The sequence below is a fragment of the Cucumis sativus genome, chromosome 3 (genome assembly GCF_000004075.3).
Source record: "Cucumis sativus cultivar 9930 chromosome 3, Cucumber_9930_V3, whole genome shotgun sequence".
NCBI classification, from domain to species: domain Eukaryota; kingdom Viridiplantae; phylum Streptophyta; class Magnoliopsida; order Cucurbitales; family Cucurbitaceae; genus Cucumis; species Cucumis sativus.
Genome location: NC_026657.2, coordinates 16,013,561 through 16,032,304, shown reverse-complemented (window position 1 = coordinate 16,032,304; position 18,744 = coordinate 16,013,561). Strand labels below are relative to the sequence as shown.

At 34.5% G+C, this 18,744-nt stretch overlaps 1 protein-coding gene across 4 annotated transcripts in view; it reads left to right on the top strand.

The window, feature by feature from the left end:
* The window catches only part of LOC101209706 (transportin-3), a 69,183-nt gene extending 55,059 nt beyond the window's left edge, over positions 1 to 14,124 (top strand). For all 4 annotated transcript variants that reach the window (XM_031883203.1, XM_011653039.2, XM_011653042.2 and 1 more), the window contains 3 exons: positions 1,390 to 1,547; positions 11,659 to 11,775; positions 13,273 to 14,124. In XM_031883203.1, coding sequence (XP_031739063.1) covers positions 1,390 to 1,547; positions 11,659 to 11,775; positions 13,273 to 13,488 — 491 coding nt within the window. In that variant the 3' untranslated portion in view covers positions 13,489 to 14,124. The remainder of the gene's footprint in view (positions 1 to 1,389; positions 1,548 to 11,658; positions 11,776 to 13,272) is intronic.
* The last annotated feature ends 4,620 nt before the right edge of the window (positions 14,125 to 18,744 follow it).

Sequence of the window (18,744 nt, the reverse complement as noted above, 5' to 3'; positions counted from 1 at the left end):
TCCATCTCATACCACTTTTCTCCAACAATGCATTAGAACTTCATGAATTTTGGTTTGTACTTAATCACGGTCAATCGTAGAAACAATGCAAGTGCGACGAATAAGAATGAAAAGCCTTCAATTGGAGGAGTTTAAGAACTCTCGTGACCGTAATAAGTTTAAGTTGTAACAGAAGATAAAAGGTCTTTCTTAAATCACCAATTGACAATGTATAACTCTCTTGTACTTTGAGTTCATTAATATTAAAGAAGCTTGTCTCCGTTAAAAAAACAAAAAAAATATATAAATCACCAATTGACTCTTCACTGTATTGCTGGTTGTAATATTTTATTAGTTCTCAAATTTGTTTTGTATGTTCTTTTGGTTTGAACTTTGTAAGACTTGGTTTAGGCCTTGCTAGTAATTATGGCTAGAAATTTTGTATTGGAGATGATGAAAGTGCTAAGGGGGTTTCTACCTAGTTGAGATGTCCGGGTGCACTCACTGATCCTTAGGATTTAGCTGTTATCTATTAATTGCATTACATTTATCTTGCATGTCTCATTTTGTTATCTTAATGAAGTGTCTTGTTTCCTTTTAAAAAAAAAATCACCAGTTGACTCAAAAGCTTAAGTTGATGGGTGAAAACAAACTTAATGTTATATCATTTAATATTCTCCTACACTTGTGAGCTTCAAATATGTAGAAGACCCAACAAGTGAAAATCAATTTTAATTGGAGAGCAAATAATACTGTAGAAGTTTCTTTAGTTTTTCATTAACTAGTATATGCCATTATTAGTTCTATTTTTGTGTTTTAGACTTCCTTCCCGTGTGGGAAAATGTATCTGTTACAGTTAGTGGGCTTGGCCCATAGGGAGATTTGCCCTAAAGTTCTTTGCTTTTTTATCTCATTGTATTATTTTATTTATTCTTCCCTCTTGTGTCCTTTGTAATTATCCAAAAATAATAAGAAAGGTAAAATTGTGGTTTATCTCCCAGTACTCAATTTTCCATGTAATTTGGTGTTTAAGTTGGTTTATGGCTTTCAATAGTATCTCTATACTATTCTCTTCTTTTCCATTTAGTCAATGAAATTTTCTTTTTGGTGTTGAAAAATACAATTGAAAACTCATTGGAGAAAACTTTTGTTAACGTAAAATTATTCGTTCTGATTTGTCTGTGCATGTTTTATTTTTCCCTCCGTTCTTTTATCTTTATGCATAGCCTCTTAGTCATTTGTATCCCAAAGAAAGAAACAAAAGAAACAAGTAATCAAAACTTATGTTATACATTTTCCCCAGAAGCCATCTGCTCTACTCTTTCCTCTTAGCTTGAATTTCATTGCCATTGTACGCTTGTACATAATTAATTTGAGTCTTATTTTCTCTAAATTGATTCCCGTTTTTAGGTTTCTTGGATGTTAGTCTAGCTTCAATATTAGAATTTGCAAGTACTAATTCTGAGGGATCATTCAATTCTATGGTTATCCACGTTCTATCCCACAGCGGCGAGGGACTTGTATCGAACATTTTGTATGCTTTGCTAGGTGTTTCAGCAATGTCACGGGTAAGCTTCTAATTAAGGGCCTGTTTGGTAATGTTTTCGTTTCTTGTTTTTTGTTTCTTGTTCCCTGCTCCCTGTTCCTTGTTTCTTCTTTTTTTAGAACAAGAAACGTGAATGTGTTTGATAACTGTTTCTACTTGTTTCTTGGAAAAAAAAAACAGAAACAGAAAAATATGTTTGATAACTATTTTTTGTTTCCTTATTTTCTTTCAGATTTATTTTTTATTTTATTCACATCTAATTCAATTAAACATTACACCACTCACTTTATCAAACCTAGATAGGAAGGTCTTCTAATAATTTTATGGAGATCAAGATGAAGATTGAGATCTAAAGGATAGAGCCAGCGAGGAGGAAAACGAAAAACCCACGATGAAGAAGACTGAAATCCACGACAAAGAGGAAGACAAAGATCCACGACGAAAACATAGATTTGGAGAAAACCCACAAATTCGGTGAAAACCCGTATCCGTGCGAAGAGAAAGATGTCGTGTAGAGGAAGACGATGAGAGGTGAGGAGGAAGATGACAAAAACAATGAGAGGAAGAGGAAGACGATGGTTATTTGGGGAAGACGATGGAGATAAGAGGAAGAAAAAGAAAACCATGTAGAGAGTGGTTATTTGAGGAAGAAGATGAAAATAAGTGGAAGAAAAAGGAAATCACGTGGGAAAATGGAAAAGGAAAAGGAAATAGAAATATAATTGAGAAAAAGGAAAAGGGAAAGGAAACCAATAAAAATAATTGAGAAACAGAACATGAGAAACTACTTTTTTTTTTCCCAATAATTCCTTACAAAATGGAAAACGTTTCTACTTTTTTTTAGAATGAGAAATAGGGAACGTTATCAAACACCCCTGTTTCTTAAAAAAATGAAAACAGAAACAGGAAACGGAGAACGAGAGCATTACCAAACGGGTCCTAAATGTATATATATGAACGCATGTTCAAGTTCTTTTCTTTTTTTTCTTTTTCCACTTGCAAGTACCGTGAAACCATATATGGTCAAAATGGAATACTATATATAGGTACCTTTCATGAGTATGTTATTTTGAAAGAACTGTCTATGCCTGATTTTTTTAAAATAAGAAATATAACCTTCATTATCAAAGAGAGATACAAAAAGAGGTGTAGCTTAGGTAACCACACGTAACAGACAAGTTACGGAAAAGGAGTCCAATTAGTGTAAATTTTGGTTAGGCTATAGAAAAGAATTTAGAAGTAGAGGAGGACCAAGTAGAAGGAAAAAAAAAATAACCAAACTCCCAAAAAAAGTCACTGTTAGTTTCTGGAAGAAGACTCTAGAGCTTCTTAAAAACCATGGCTCCAAAGGAGGGAGAAGATCCCATTGTACCAAAGGATTTTCTTCGAAGCATTTAATTGAGTACCCTCAACTAACGGTTGAAGAGCATCTAAAGCGTTTTGAGCCAACACCACTGTTTTTCGAATAAGCTAAATAGTCTCCCCTAATAATCAACAACAAAGGGACAGAAGGCTCCACACTGTTTTCACAAAGAACCCACCAATTAGGAGTGAGCTCAATTGCGATGGATTTTCTAGATTCTGGAGCAAGTGTTTCACCTTTCAAAAGAGAAGATCTACAAGAAAACTTACGCTTTCTTAGAACAAAAACTCTTCCAAAGAAAATCAGATTTTGTCTTTCCGAACCTATTTGTCGTCTCATTGAGATTGGGAGAGAGATTTAACTGAAAAGGAACCATTGTTACACACCATCCACCAAAATAATACATTTCTGATATATTTCACAAAGAGAGGAGGGTTTTCTGAAATAGAAGAATAACCCATTACAAAAAGTAAATTTGGCAAATAAAATACAACCAATACAATAAAGTATAATACAAAAATAGAAATAATCGACACCATCCTTGTTGTTCGATCTAAAAGGTTGAAGCTTCTTCAAAAGAGCAACTCAATCATCAAATTCAGCATCGATGGAATTTCCTTGAACTTTAAATACAATGCACAAAGGGAATTAGACCAGCACAAACAAATCAAAGAAATACTTACCTATATCTTTGGTTGTTGATGTCTGATGTTTCACACACACACATTATTAGATGATATATAATTAAATTTATTTTCATCTATCATCTTAAGCTTTTGGGTCAATTGATGATTTAAGATGGTATCAAAGTTGGTGGTTCAAGGAGGTCCTGTATTCAAACCTATGCATTGTTGTTTACTCCTCATTGATTTTCACTTGTTCGACTTTTTTCATATTTCAAGCTCACAAGTGAAGGAAAGTGTTAGATGATACATGATTGAATTTTTCTTCACCCACTAGCTTAAACTTTTTGGTCAATGGGTGATTTAAGTTATGTATATATAGGAAAAAATATCAATTCAAATCATAAACTTTGAGTGTTGTATCAATTTAAATCATGAACTAACAATTGTATCAATTTAAACTTTGAACTTTAGGATAATATCAATTTAAATCTCAAACTAATAGCTATATCAAATTAGACTTTGAACTTTCCTAAGTGTATCAATCTAAATCGTTAACTTTTGTAATTGTATCAATTTAAACTCTCTACCGGGTTTTATTAGGATACACTTATGAAAGTTGAAGGCTTAAATTGATACACTTATGAAAGTTCAAGATCTAATTTGATATATTGAAAGTAGAAATAAAGAACACAGATTTATGTGAATCCGAGTGCCGAGAGAAAAACCATGATATTTTTGTTCTTATTATTTTCTGATGAATCATAAAGGTACAGAGTGAGAATTTATAGGCAACACGAGCCTAATTAAAAGAATAAAAAATTAGGGCAAAGTAAATCTTAACTACCTATGGCCTTTCACCCTGCCCTAAGCCCATTAATTCTAACACTTCCCCTCAAGTTGGGACGTAAATGTTATAGAGACCCAACTTGCTAACACACAAATCAAAATTTTGTCTGAGGAGTCCCTTTGTGAGGATATCAGCAATCGTTAGTTCGACAGTATGTAATAATGCAGATGTCATCATCAAGCTTCTCTTTGATAAAGTGTCTGTCAATCTGTTAGTTCCAATTTTCCTTGTCTTGAAGACTTTAGTGAACAAGGTGTGATCAGAGTGCCTTTGATTGTACCCTTGAGACTTGATGAAAGTGGCACATATGTCAAACCATGCTTTTGGTGATTGTTTCAACCCGTATAAGGACTTCCGAAGCTTGGAAACCTGATTATTAAATTAAGCTTCAAATCTTGGAGGCTGACTCATTTGCACTCTCTTTTAGATCCCCATTCAAGTTGATGTGAGGGTCAATCTTTATTTACTGCAACAGACAGCGAAACTCTAATAGTGTTCAAATTTGCAACGGGAGAAAAATCTCAAAATAGTCAATCTTATAAGCCTGAGTTAACCCTTTTGCAACTGGTCTTGCCTTATGTCTATCAATTGTACCATTTGCTTCGTACTTTAGTGTAAACACCCATTTGCAACGGGAGAAAAAGTCCCAAAATAGTCAATTCCATAAGCCTGAGTGAACCCTTTTGCAACTAGTTTGGCCTTATGTCCGTCAATTGTACCATTTGCTTTGTACTTGAGTGTAAACACCCATTTGCATCCAACAGTCTTGTGTTTCTTAGGGAGTGTGCAGAGATCCCAAGTCTTGTTCTTTTCCAAGGCTCTCATTTCTTCCATGACATCTGCTTTCCACTCTGGACACTCTAAGGCAAGGTGGATACTTTTGGGTATTGTAGTAAAGTCAAGACCGGTAGTAAAAGCTATGAACTATGGTGAGACATTCTCGTATGAGACATAATTAGATATGGAGTGCTTTGTACAAGACTTAGTACCTTTCCTTAGTGCAATAGGAAGGTCAAGAGATGAATCATACTTATTGGTATTTCATGAATGTTCAGTCTTAGTTTCATTTTTCAGTTTATTCAGCAAAAGCTTCATTCTTATCAATCTCATTTTTCAGTTTATTCAGCAAAAGCCTCATTCTTATCAATCTCGTCCTCTCTGTCTATAATGACCCCATCAATATTGCCCTGCCAACCATATCTTTTGAAAGAGTTGTCTTGGACCTATCATTCTCACCTGCCTTACTGTCAGTATGTGAGTCAATTGAATTCGTCTCAGACCTGTCATTCTCACTCATTTTGTTATTACTATGTGTGTTAATGGAATCAGCCATACCTTGATCTCTTATTGATTTAGAATCCTGGACTGGAGTCGTCTAAACAACAGGGGACCCAACTCCCTTTCTGAGATTCCTCTTATAGTAAGTTTTTTCTAGGGAACTTAATTTGTGGGTAAGATTGTACTGTGAGGCCTAGGGTTAGGTAAAGTAACCCTAGGAGGACAAGTAGACTCTAAGGGAAGCCTATAGTTAGACTATTCACTCACACTCTCCCCATAAAGTAGGCTAATAGGAAAGATAGGATGATCTTCAATAAAGGTGACATCCATGGTAACGAAGTACTTGCGTGAAGATGGATGGAAGCATTTATAGCCTCGTTGGTGCAAAGGATACCCAACAAACACGCAAGCCTAAGCCCGATGAGTGAATTTAGTTTGGTTAGGATGATGGCTATGGACATAGATTGTGCATTCAAACACTCGCAGGGGAACATCAAGGATAAGACGGGGGGAGTGATAGGATGATCTCCAAACATCACTATGGACAAGAGTAAAAGGTTGGGTTGACTTATAGGGTTGTGAGGGAAACGAGATTCGGTGTTGTTTAGCTTGTATGCACACATCACAAGATAAAAAAGAAACATCAGCTTTAGATAAAAGATGAGGAAATAGGTATTTCATATATTTAAAGTTGGGGTGGCCTAAACAGAAATGTCACAACATAAAATCTTTTTTAGAAGTAGTAAAGTAGGAAGGTAAAAGACTCTTCCTAGAAATGCTACCATAGGAGCCATCAGCATCTAGCAAGTAAAGTCCCCTACTGTGTCGAGCAGTGCCAATCATCCTCCCTGAGTTCAGGTCTTTGAAAAGAAATAGAATCAGGTAAGAATGTTGCTTTCTAGTTTAATTCACGTGTAATCTTGCTAATTGACAAAAGATTATATGAAATTGAGGATTTAGGCATTTTGAGAGTTGGTGTTAAATCAAGGCGACGCGAGGTGAGGGAGAATGCAAGCAAGACTAAGTAGGCAGATTGAGGTTCATCGCGAGCGGAAGCCAAGCATTGAGAATTAGAAAGATTCTGGAAAATTTCCTAATTGTGTCTAGGTAATGGGCCACGTGTAAGAGTTTAAGCTAATAAGCATGGACATGAGAAATACTAAGCTTACACGTGTAGCACCTTAAGTAGGAGCTGGCAAGCTTAAGTGAAATGAAGGATGACTAATCTGATTTTGGAATAGTATAAATAGCGGTGCTAAAATACTTGAAGTTACTCGGTTGAAAAGAAGAATCACTAGGCGAAAAGGTCTTTTGGGAACTAGGCGTTCTGAAGAGGAAGATCAGTGTTGTGAGTGATTTTCCAAAATGTTTAAAAATTTTAAAGCTTTTTTCCAAATTCCTTGTTGATGTTGTAATATTGTTTGTACGTTAATGTTTATAAAGGAACGATTTCTTAAGAAAGCTTGGGTTATAACACAAGTAAAGTTTATCTTAATGATTGTATGCTATAATTATTTGTAAACCATTAGTCTTATTCCTATCAATGAGCTAACTATTATGTGCACATAAGGAGTAAAAACAGCCATGTAGAAAAGGACTGCATGGTGGAGTGAAGTTGGCCAATGCATAAAAAGAGTGTATTGAGCTTAGCGGTCTGAGCAACAAGAAATGAAATAGGAAATTCTCTATAGGATGCTATTGATCAAAAGGACATCACAATAGTCTATGCATTGAAATGGTTCGTGTTCTTAAATTGTATGCCCAAAAAGATTTTCAAAAACTATCACTTGCTAAGTTTTTACTTATGGTTTTAAGTTTTCCCTCCCTAAGGTCACTAGGCTCTAAGGCCAAGCTAGGATAAGAAAGGCGAACTACCAAGCGTTGAAGTTGTGCAAGGCATTTAAAGTTTTATATTATAATTCATGTACTTAAGGAAGCATGTAAATGTAATTGGATTTCATATTGTTAAGTTAATAAAAGAGAGTTGTTATTTTTCCTTTGCATTATGATTTTCTTATAGCTTAGTAATTAAAAGAGTTAAATTGAACTAGGCGATATTCAAGGACTTAAGTGAGTGTTCTAGTGTTTTATCTTGAGATGTCACGTCACATGTCACATAGCAAGATTTAAGACGCATGCGGGGCGGGGGGTGTGACAGGTTAAATGATTTGTGGCACCAAAGTCTAGCATCTAGGGATTCTTACGATATATACTAATAAGACTAAAGGACTGAGGTATATCTGACTGGACAATAGCTCCAAGTATGGTTGGACTAGCATTTTCACTCACATAAGGTCATTCTGTGTTTTGTTTGTCGGTGGAAGATCCGTCTCTTACCTAATGAGGGACGACCATGCAATTTCCAACACTGCTTCTTGGTATGTCGTTGTTTCTTGCAGTGTTCACAAACGAGGAGAGGTTTTTTCCACTACTATTTTCTCTATCATGATTAAGGGTCTTTACACTAAAGGCAGCAGAACCAACATCGGGGGTTGGCAGAATACTCATGGCATTTGTACGATCTTCCTCACGACGGAATTCAAAACATACTTTCATCAGAGAGGGAATAGGTCTCTAGCTCAGTAGACGCCCTCGTACAATATCAAACTTCGAGTGGAGACTGGCAAGATAGTCATAGATTCTGTTAATTTTTTCAATCCTTGAGTGTTGTATACCATCACTAAGATAATTCCATACAATTTCCCTACATAGATTCATTTCCTGCCTGATAAGAGAGAGTTTGTTAAAGTAAGATGTCACATCCGTCGTCCCCTGTTTGTATTTGTGGACCTGTTTTCGCAGAGTATAAAGTCGAGAGGCATTCTAATGCTTGGAGTAGAGAGTTTGCGTTGTGTCCCAAATATCTTTGGCTGTTGCAGCACTAATAATGACTTGCCAATTTGGGGTTCCATTCTGTTGATCAATATAGATCGAAGAAGACAGTCTTCTCCTTTCCAGTACCGTTCCTGTGGGTCGCCCTATGGAGGACGAGGTATTTCCTCTGTTAGAAAACCAAATTTATGTCGTCGTTCAAGGACCATTTTTACTGACTGAGGTCATGAGAAATAGTTATTGTCATTCAACTTTTCTCGTGAAAGATATATTGTAAACTGTATCCCTGTATTAGTCACATAAGAAGAGGATAAAATGGGGAACGAGGTTTTCAGATTCTTAGAATACATCGGTACAAAAGTGTTGGATGACGTCTTTATGGTAGCCTCAATTGTTGCAATCTATTGTCGAAGCCCTTCCAGTTGCTGTTGAGCTATTCCCGTAGAGGAAAGTTGCACGTTAGGGTTGGAATGTGTTGAAGATTCACCAACCTCAATTGTTGAGTGAATTTGGGAGTCCTAACATTGAGATGATTGTTGATTTTATGGAATAAATCTATATTTCATTCATTATTTAATAGAGATACAAGCCTATATATAACCATAGAGAAATACACTTAAGGAAATAATATCAAATAATATCTCTAGAATAATATCTCCTAAGAATAATCTAATTATATTAATACCCTCCCTCAAACTCAAGGTTGAAATCACAAACTTGAGTTTGCTAAAAACTAAGAAAAGAAACAATATATCTATAATAGAATAAAAAACCCGAAGAACAAACACACAAAGAACTTCTAGACTAAAACAAACCCACGAAGAGCGAAACGAAGAACTTCTGGGATAGAAACATAGATCCTCGTATAGAGATCTATAATAGAACCTAGGAAGAACGAAACAAGAACTTCGAGGGGCAAAATGAAAGAGCAAAACTGAAGCAAAGTAGAATCAAAGCTGGACGAAAACAAGGTCGGAATTGGACAGAAGTGTTTTGTCGGATCAGATGGAACTGAACGAACTAAACTAGAGCAAGTCAGAATCAGATTAAACGGGAAATCTGGGGCGAACAGAACGGAAACTGAACTGAATGGAGCAGAGAGGCTTAGCGGATCTGAACAAAAACAGAATGGAGGCGTCGTTGGATCTGGGCTTCGATCTAAACTTCAAAGGCAGACATGAAGAATGGGTCTGAATGAAATCATACAGGTCTGGAACAAATTGGAGGCGGACGCGAGGATCTGAGGACATGGGGTTTCATGGGTTTTGTCGAGACAACATAAAAAGATGGAGCAACGACAACGAAACACAGCGGCGAGCGGAGCTTCTTGGACGATGGACAAAACCGAAACTCTTCGGCTGGGCGTTCGGCTTCAACTGGCAGAGGCGTTCGGCTTCAACTGGCAGAGGTTCAATCGGCTGCTTGGCTAACAGAAAAACAAGAGGTCGGACGAAGAACTATGAAGGAGATGGCCGCCGCGGACGCTAGTGAAAAACTAATGGGGTTTCTGGGGTTTGGATAGTGGCAGATTTGAACAGCAATGAGTGGCAAAGGGAAGGTGCAACGACAACGGCAGATTTGCAGATCTAAGGGGTGGCTTCGGCTAATGGGAGATGATTTTGCCTCCGTTGATGGCTAATGAGAGATGATTCTGCCTCCGTTGATGAATGATCAACGGAGGCAGAGATCAAACGGGATGTGGAGGCTAGAATTCAATAAGGCGAAAACCCTAGAGCTCTGATACCATGTTGATTTTATGGAATAAATCTATATTTCATTCATTATTTAATAGAGATACAAGCCTATATATAACCATAGAGAAATACACTTAAGGAAATAATATCAAATAATATCTCTAGAATAATATCTCCTAATAATAATCTAATTATATTAATAATGATAACTAGGGTCAGTGGGTGACAAGGCTTACAGACTGCAAAAGTGGTGGTAGCTGGCTGGAATTATGTGACAGTACATTAAACGGGGAGTGGGGAGCAGTATAGGCAGGGGATGAAGAAGTGGGTTGCATAGAAGGGATGGTCGGCGCTATCTAAGAAGAATGGGTCAGCGTGTGGAGGTCCAACGATGGCGCGTAGGAGGTGTTTGGTTGCTCGGACAACAGACAAAATAACATTACCCAGCGTTGTCTAAAGGCGGCGGAACCATTCGTCCATGGCAGCACTGATCCGAGCATCGACAACGGCGCTAAAATCGATGGTTGTCTTCTCTTTTTGATTTCCATCACTAGTTGTGTTGTCTAGGGATTGTTCGATGTCCCTCTCTGATACCATATTGAAAGTAGACACAAAGAACACACAGATTTACATGGCAACTCAAGTACTGGAAGAAAAACCACGATATTTTTTTTCTTATTATTTTATGATGAATCATAAAGGTACAAAGTGGAAAAATTTATAAGCAACTCGAACCTAATTAAAGGAATAAAAAATTAGGACAAAGTAAATCTTAACTACCCATGGACTTTCACCATGACCTAAGTCCATTAATTCTAACAATAACTATTAGTTTGAGTCTAAATTGAGACAATCCCAAAGTTCATATTTAAATTCATACAATTATTAGTTTTGGATTTAAATTGATACAACTCAAAGTTTAGAGTTAAAATTGATATTTACTTGTATATATGCAGAAAGAAATACGTAATTTAAAAATATTTGCTTGTATATATGTAGAAAGAAATACGTAGTTTAGCAATTTTAAGACAAGCATGGGAACCTGCTATTTCGTACGGGTGTAAAATCCCAATATTTGAGCACTTGAAACAGTGAAAACGTCGGTGCATCATTCATGATGTTAATGAATTGTGTGGGGTGTTCTTGTTTGTGAACTTCGTTGTCATCTTCTTTTTTATTCTATATATGTGGGGCCTGCTTGTAAATGAACATGGTCTTTTGTGTGTATAATAACATGCTTCGGGTAGTTTTCTAGGAGTTATGAATTGAAGAAAATTAAACGATCTCTTAGCTTTTCTTTCATCCTTGAGTTATATAGTAAAATATTTTTGTTACTGCTCATTATGTTCCATAAGCTTTTGGAGGTCTTTTGCTGTTTTGTTGGGATTCTTTCATTCTCTTTTTGCTAAATTTCGTGCATGAAGGAAATTGTTTCTTATCTAGTTGAATATTGCAAGCAGTGCAGTGAATTTAACACGTGACCTCTTATGCAGGTTCACAAGTGTGCAACAATTCTGCAACAGTTGGCAGCAATTTGCAGTGTCAGTGAAAGAACAGACTTGAAACCTATCCTGCGCTGGGAATCTTTGCATGGCTGGCTACTATCAGCGGTTCTCTCTCTCTCTCTACGTACACACATACACATATCAGTTTGTAAATATTGACTCTACATATTGGTTATAATTAAAAAGGACGAAGATTTTGCTAGGGTTCACTATACTATAATTTACTTTCTAAGCGTTTTAATAGTTAGAAAGCAGATTAAAGACAAAATGCATGTACTAAAAGATACTCGTTTCAGCTATATTTCTGAAAAATATACGAGAGGAAACCCTCACGACCAATTCAGCTAAGTGTCAAAGACCGTTGACAGCTACTGCTAGTCGCAAACCTTCTCTTCCGAAAGAACCTATTTGCCCACTGACTTTCGGCAATAATACAAACAAATAAATCCTGCGTAATTTTTAATAGAGACCTAATGTAGTTACCTCTGGTACCATGAGCTGGTAGGATATATTTGCTGTATTTAGAAAAATAAATCTTAATAGATAACAATAACTTATGAGACCACCAATCATCCTAGTATAAGAGGAAGGGCAAGAATGTAATTGTGGGAGGAAGTTAGTTATGTATGGGAGTGAGGAACGGGAATATTGTGCAATAGGGTGAGGAGACCATTTTAGTACTGAGGTAGGAAGAGGTAGTATAAGTAATAGAGATTGGTATTTCCTTTTTCTTCAGCTTGTAATTAGTATTAGTCTCTCACAGTGAGAGGAGTGGTAGCCTTACGGCTTTTTCTTCATTCACTAATACTTGTTTGTAAGGGGATACCTTACATAACTACAGGGGTTTAACATAGGATGTTACGAAATCAAATATGATCTAAATTAATCTTTTTATTCACATAAATGAGTAAAAAATACATAACTTTTTTTTTTTTCAAATGTAAACAAGAATTTAATTGAAATCTCCTCTCCAATTAGACTTCAGAGAAACTTTCCTCATTGGACTCTTTCCCTTCCATTTGCTGCCTCTGCTTCAGGATATGGAACTCCTCGACCACATTTTGTTCCCCTTCTGTTGTCACAAAAAGTTTTACTTCTACCATACAGTATTGGATCATGAATTATTGATATGGCACTTTATCGTCACAATAGATTTGTAGAATTATTGATATGGCACTTTATCGTCACAATAAATTTGTAGACTTACTTTGACGAAACCTCAATTCTTCAAGTATCCCTTTGATCTTTGTCTTCAAAAGAAAATTGGGTTAATGCTCTAAACTCTGCATTTTTGGTTTTTGGGTAGTCTTGATTGAAGAATTTGTCTTCTTGATGAATAGCTCCAAAAACCAGGTTTTAAGTCTTTCATCATTTTTTCAAGAAAAAGCGTGTTAACACCTAAAATAGTACCCTGCCACCAACATGAAAGAATAGGGACACTGTAAGAATAGGATTGTTAACATCTTCACAACTAACTGGTTTTTAGATCCGTGGCTGCTGTTCTATGCATGAAATGAAATCGTGGCTCAGTTTAAAATTTATTTGCAAACAGAATTTTTAACTTTGTCATTTTAATTCTTAAAGGTGTAGACTTTTTTCCAGGTGCAGGCTCTCCCACTTGAATATTTAAAACCAGGGGAAGTTGAAAGTCTTGTCCCACTATGGTTAAAGGCTCTTGGAGATGCAGCCTGTGACTATCTTGAAAGTAAAAGTTGTGACGAAGTAAAGGCTAATTATGGACATATGCAAGGGAAGGGTGGAAGAGTCCTGAAGCGTCTAGTCCGTGAATTTGCTGATGGTCACCGCAATGTGACTTAATTGTTGCATGGCATTTATACATCATTAGAGGACCCCAGCTCTTTGCTTTTCTGCTTATGGCCTCTTCTGTTGTTGAGGTGCATTGGGCAGTTGAATGTTGAAGCTGGTTTGGAAACTTTGGTCAATATTGGGCAATTTCCTGCATAAAATTATAACCATCCTCTGTAGCTACTTCTCTTCTTTCTTTTTTGTACAGTCCCGTATTTAAATTTTGTTAAATCACCAAAGGTTGAAATTTTGTTCATATCATTCATTCTTTTTTGCCTTTCAAGCCCAGGTCAGAATTTTGTGGCTATTGGAGATGGTACAGTAATTTTTTCTAATTACCTCCAAGCTGCTCGGTGTTCGTGAGATAGCCGTATAAGCTGTGGTTACTCACTCTTGAGGAATGAAAAGACGAACTAGAAACACATTATTTATTGGTAAAGAAAACATTGCAGAAGCTAAAAAAATACTTAGCGAAGATCGGACGAATTCCTTGGATGAAAGCCAGCGTTTTGGGGATGAACAGATGTGATCTTGTTTCCTCCACTTCTCTTACAATAGAAACGACAGTTAATAAAGTTGCTTGTATTGAAGTATTTCACATTGTAGTGTCTTAAATTTGACCCACGAAGTTTGGAGTTTTTTTGCTTTTGTTTTTGTTTCTTTTTTCTTTTTTCTTTTTTTTTCATTATTTTTTTTTCCCCAAGTATAACCATGGTGATGGATTATTTTGTTAGAAAAAACCTACCACTTCTATCGAAATAAATAAATAGAGAAATTAAGAAACAATAAAAAATGAAAGTACAATTCTTATGTAGAAAATTTCCAACTTTGAAAAGGGCACGAATAATTGAGAAATTTACTTTGTGAAAAACTACTACAATCACAAAAAAATATTTTTTTTCCCGACTTTAAAGTACCAGAACACACTCAATATTTTTAGTCACTCACCCTTTTTTTCACTCATCAACTAAAAAATACAAAAGAAATTTAATTAGAGTTGAAAGACGTTAAAAGCTTACTTTGTTTCTAACTTAGGCAATTAAGATACAAGAGCTCCTTTTACAATATTTATGGCATCTACAGTTTTCAAATTCATCTCCTCTCAGTATTCATTGCCCATGTTGGATGTCTTAGAACTTTTGCTAGATTCTCTTGGATTACCATCATCGCTGTGTACTTTTTAGAATCTTTGTTCAACTCTCTTGGACGACCATCACTGCTCAACTATTTTGAAGCATCAATTTTTTGTCTTCCCTTCAAGACCTTATATAACTCAGTTGGTATTAGCAATGACTTGTACTGCCATCAACCAAAATTGATCCTTCCATCAAGTTTTTGTTGGAACATAGATTCTCCAATACCGTTCAATAGAATATGAAATCTCACTTCATTGATAGTAAAGAAAATTACAATATAAAGGTCGAATTCAATAAGATATCCAATTGGATGAACTCTCTCCTCCCTCTCTGTTACTCATTCTTTCAAGACTCACCAAAAAGCTGACCCTCTCCCTCTTCCATTTTCTATTTACATTTTCCTCCCAATCATTGTTGTTCCCCCTCATGGAGTTATGTTCTTAACTAATTCATTATCCCTCCTCTTTTCTTTATTAACCTTTCTCGTAGTGTATTATGGGTGGTCTAACAGTTTTTTCACATTAAACTTTACTGAACTCATAAGGATTGACATATTTGATTCTCTTTGCAAAAAAAGAATGTGAAAATTCTCCAATCATCCATGTTTCTCTATCTATAAATTAAAAACATGGATGATGGAGAATTTTCACATTCTCTTTTTGCCCTTTAATTTTAAAAGATATAGGATTATGGAGTTCTCTTTTGAGACATCATTCACAGACCAAACACATCTCTCCCTATAATAACTATACATTTTTCAAATAATAACAAACTTTTCTATTTTTCTTTTCCTCATCTCCATTTTTAAAAATTCTTCTGATAGAAGTCACGTAAGAATGATGATAGAAGTGTTCGTTCTTGGTAGATAAATTATTGAATCATGTTAGAATGAAGTGTGTTAAAGTACAATCTTGTTTCTTTGACTAAAAAGGTAGGATTATTGTTGGTCTCCAAATTTAATTTCTGATGAATAAATATATTTGAAGAAAACAAAGAGATATTTGTAATATCTTCAAGTTTAAAATTTGATTCATTGTTAGATTAGTAAATTGGTTTTCAAAATTAAAGAATGTTAGTGTTATTTTCATATTTGTTTTTTGATTACGAAAAAAATTTCATAGTTTTTATAAACATACACCTTCCTATATATATATATATCACATTTGTTTTGGCTTTCATGAAACCTTTTTACAAGCTTTTTAATGTTTTTATTTGGTTCCATCTACATTTTTAGAATATTATATTATAGGAAGATTTTTAAACAATTTGATCCATTTTATGTTTTTTTGTAAATCAACCAAAAATATGATAGATAATATTTTGGATAGATTTAAATTTGAATAAAAAGTGGTTGATAAATAATTCGATAAAGTGTATCACACCCTAATTAATGATATGTTAATTCTAGAGTGAGAAACAAATAAAATTGGCACTTACCACCATTATGTCTTTATAGGTTTTGTTTTGTTTATATATAAAACTTTTTTTAGAAAACTAAGTGATTTTGTGGGAATGCTATCGATTTAGTTCTTTAATTTTAATTAATTCTAATTTTGCACGTAGTTCATCATTTTAGATTATATATTTTCACTTTTTATAATTCTTTTTTAAAATTCTATTTGATTAATTTTAAGTTAGTTTAGTAAAAAAAATCTTATTTTTAAAAAAATCCTAGTAACTCATTGAATTTTGTTTGAATTTTTTATTTTGCATGGAGAAGAAAGAGGAAGAGAAGAATGAAAACCAAATGGTGTGCATTTTATTTCTCATTTCTTAAATTATGGGATTGTTTGATGGCGTTTTTTTCTAAATGTTATAGACCATCCAAACATTTAACAATTTCAAAAACGAAAAAATTCACATAACTACAACAAAAAATAACAAAAATGCATCGTAATAATTAGTATATAGTGTCTAATATATTTGAAAAATTATATTAAGATTTGATTATTTAGATTTAGAATCGAGACTAATCGATTTTTTTATCAAAAAAATTTAGTACAGGATTATTTAGATTTGACCGTTTAAATTTATGTAGACAAGTCTAAATAAATTTTTTTTTATTATTTTTTGTACACGTTTAGATTTCATCGTTTAAATTTGGGTAAACAAATTTCAACTATTTTTTTCAAGATTTTTTTGTACACGATTTTTTATAATTGATAAATCATCATTTATATTTGGAAAATGATCGTTTAGATTTGACGTGGATCATTTATTTTTAGAATAGTTTAAATTTGGCTACCCAAATCTATACGGCTTTTTTAAGATTCTTTGCACACATGATCGTTTATATTTGGTTATTTTGGTACACGATCGTTTATATTTTGCTATCCAATATCCGATTTTTTTCCACAATCTTTTATATTTGGAACAACCAAATAACCGTTTGAAAAAATAAATAAAAAATAAAAATAGATCTTTTATATTTGCTACACGATCTCGAACCAAATCACAGTTTGAAAAAAAAATAAAAGAAAAATAAGGAAGAAGAGAAAAAGGCGATGAAAAGAGAAAAAAGAGAGACGATGAAAAGAAAGGGCAAGCCTAGAATATTTTATAAAAAAAATGCCCAATTTCATAGCTTTTTTCATTTTGTTACACGGACCGTAAATATTTTATCGATTTGTTATATTTATAAAAATTAACCTTTTTTATTCCATTTTGGTTATTTTAGTCTATTTGTATATATTTTTTGTTGAATGAATTTATATTCTTTTAATAATTTTTTATTTAATTAAAATTCATTTAAATACAATGAACCAACTAAATAAAATTTATTTAATTTAGGTTAATTTTCATAAATATAACTCAACACCACACCAACGCACATCTTGAAAAACGACCATGTAATCGAATCTAAACAATCGTGCAAATCTAAATAATCGAGTAACAAAAAAACTTGAAAAAAAATTTTGAGTAGCAAAATCTAAACGACCGTGTAGCCAAATCCAAACGATTGTTTAATAAAATCTAAACGATTGTATACCAAATAATCTTTAAAAGGTTATGTCAAATCTAAACCATCGTGTAAGCAAATCTTGTAGCCAAATTTAAATGATCGTGTGCCAAATATATTACGCGCGAGTAGGCACTTGATTGCATGTTAACTAAAACAATTTTTATATTTTTCTTAATTTATTGATTCATACAATAGAAAATTAAAGTAAAAGATATAGGGGGAGAGGTGAGAAAATAAGGGAGATGTATATCCATGACAACTAACTTTCACAAACAAACAACCCACCTACAAACAACATATAATAATGACTCTCTCAATAATCATTCGTGTTTTTAGTAGGCCTTTTGACTATTCATATCCATCAAATAAATATATCACAATAATTGATATCATTTGATTTTAAAAGTTTTTGAAAGTTACATTCTTTGCTACATGAACAACCGATCTTGTTGTTTTAAAATTAAATTTTCATTAATAGGGTTTGAGCTGAGGCGACAAAGGAAAGATGGAAAGGTTAATTTTGGGAAGAATCTAAGCAATCTTGACTTCTAGAATGCTACAGAACACATCCTTTGGAATTTTGAGCTACATTTTTTAGGTAAGCAAGTTAAGATAATTTCAAACAACTTTGTAGAATAAAGTTATCCCAAAAGAGTCATGGATTTTAAGACTTAGGTTCTGGTTGAGAAAGGAAGTTCTAGGCAAGGTTGAAGCTAGGCTGAAGGGGCAGGACGTCTGAGGCGAGCAAGGCATGCATTTGAAGTTAAAAGAGGTTGGCGTTGAGTCATTGAGCACGCAAGGAAAGACAACGCACGACCAGGCAACACGAAGCACGCGTCTGTACCTTGTGGCCTGCTCTGCGCACAAAAATGCACGCGTTGCGCAAGACGCGTATGGCCAAGGAGGTGCACAACAACCCTGCATGCAAAAGATGTATGCAAGGCGTCAGGCAAGCGGTCAAGTGGGCAAGCAGCACATGTCGTGCATAAGGTTAGCATGCGTCATGGTTGGGCAAGCCCTGTGCACGCGCACCAAGCCTCTGTCGCTCATGCCTACGTGTCAGTCTATGTCATTATTTTTCATTATTTTAGGTCAAGAAGAGGTTGGACAAACTTACACGCTAAAAGTCTAAACTATTATTTGTGAGTGACAAAATAATTTCTAAACAAG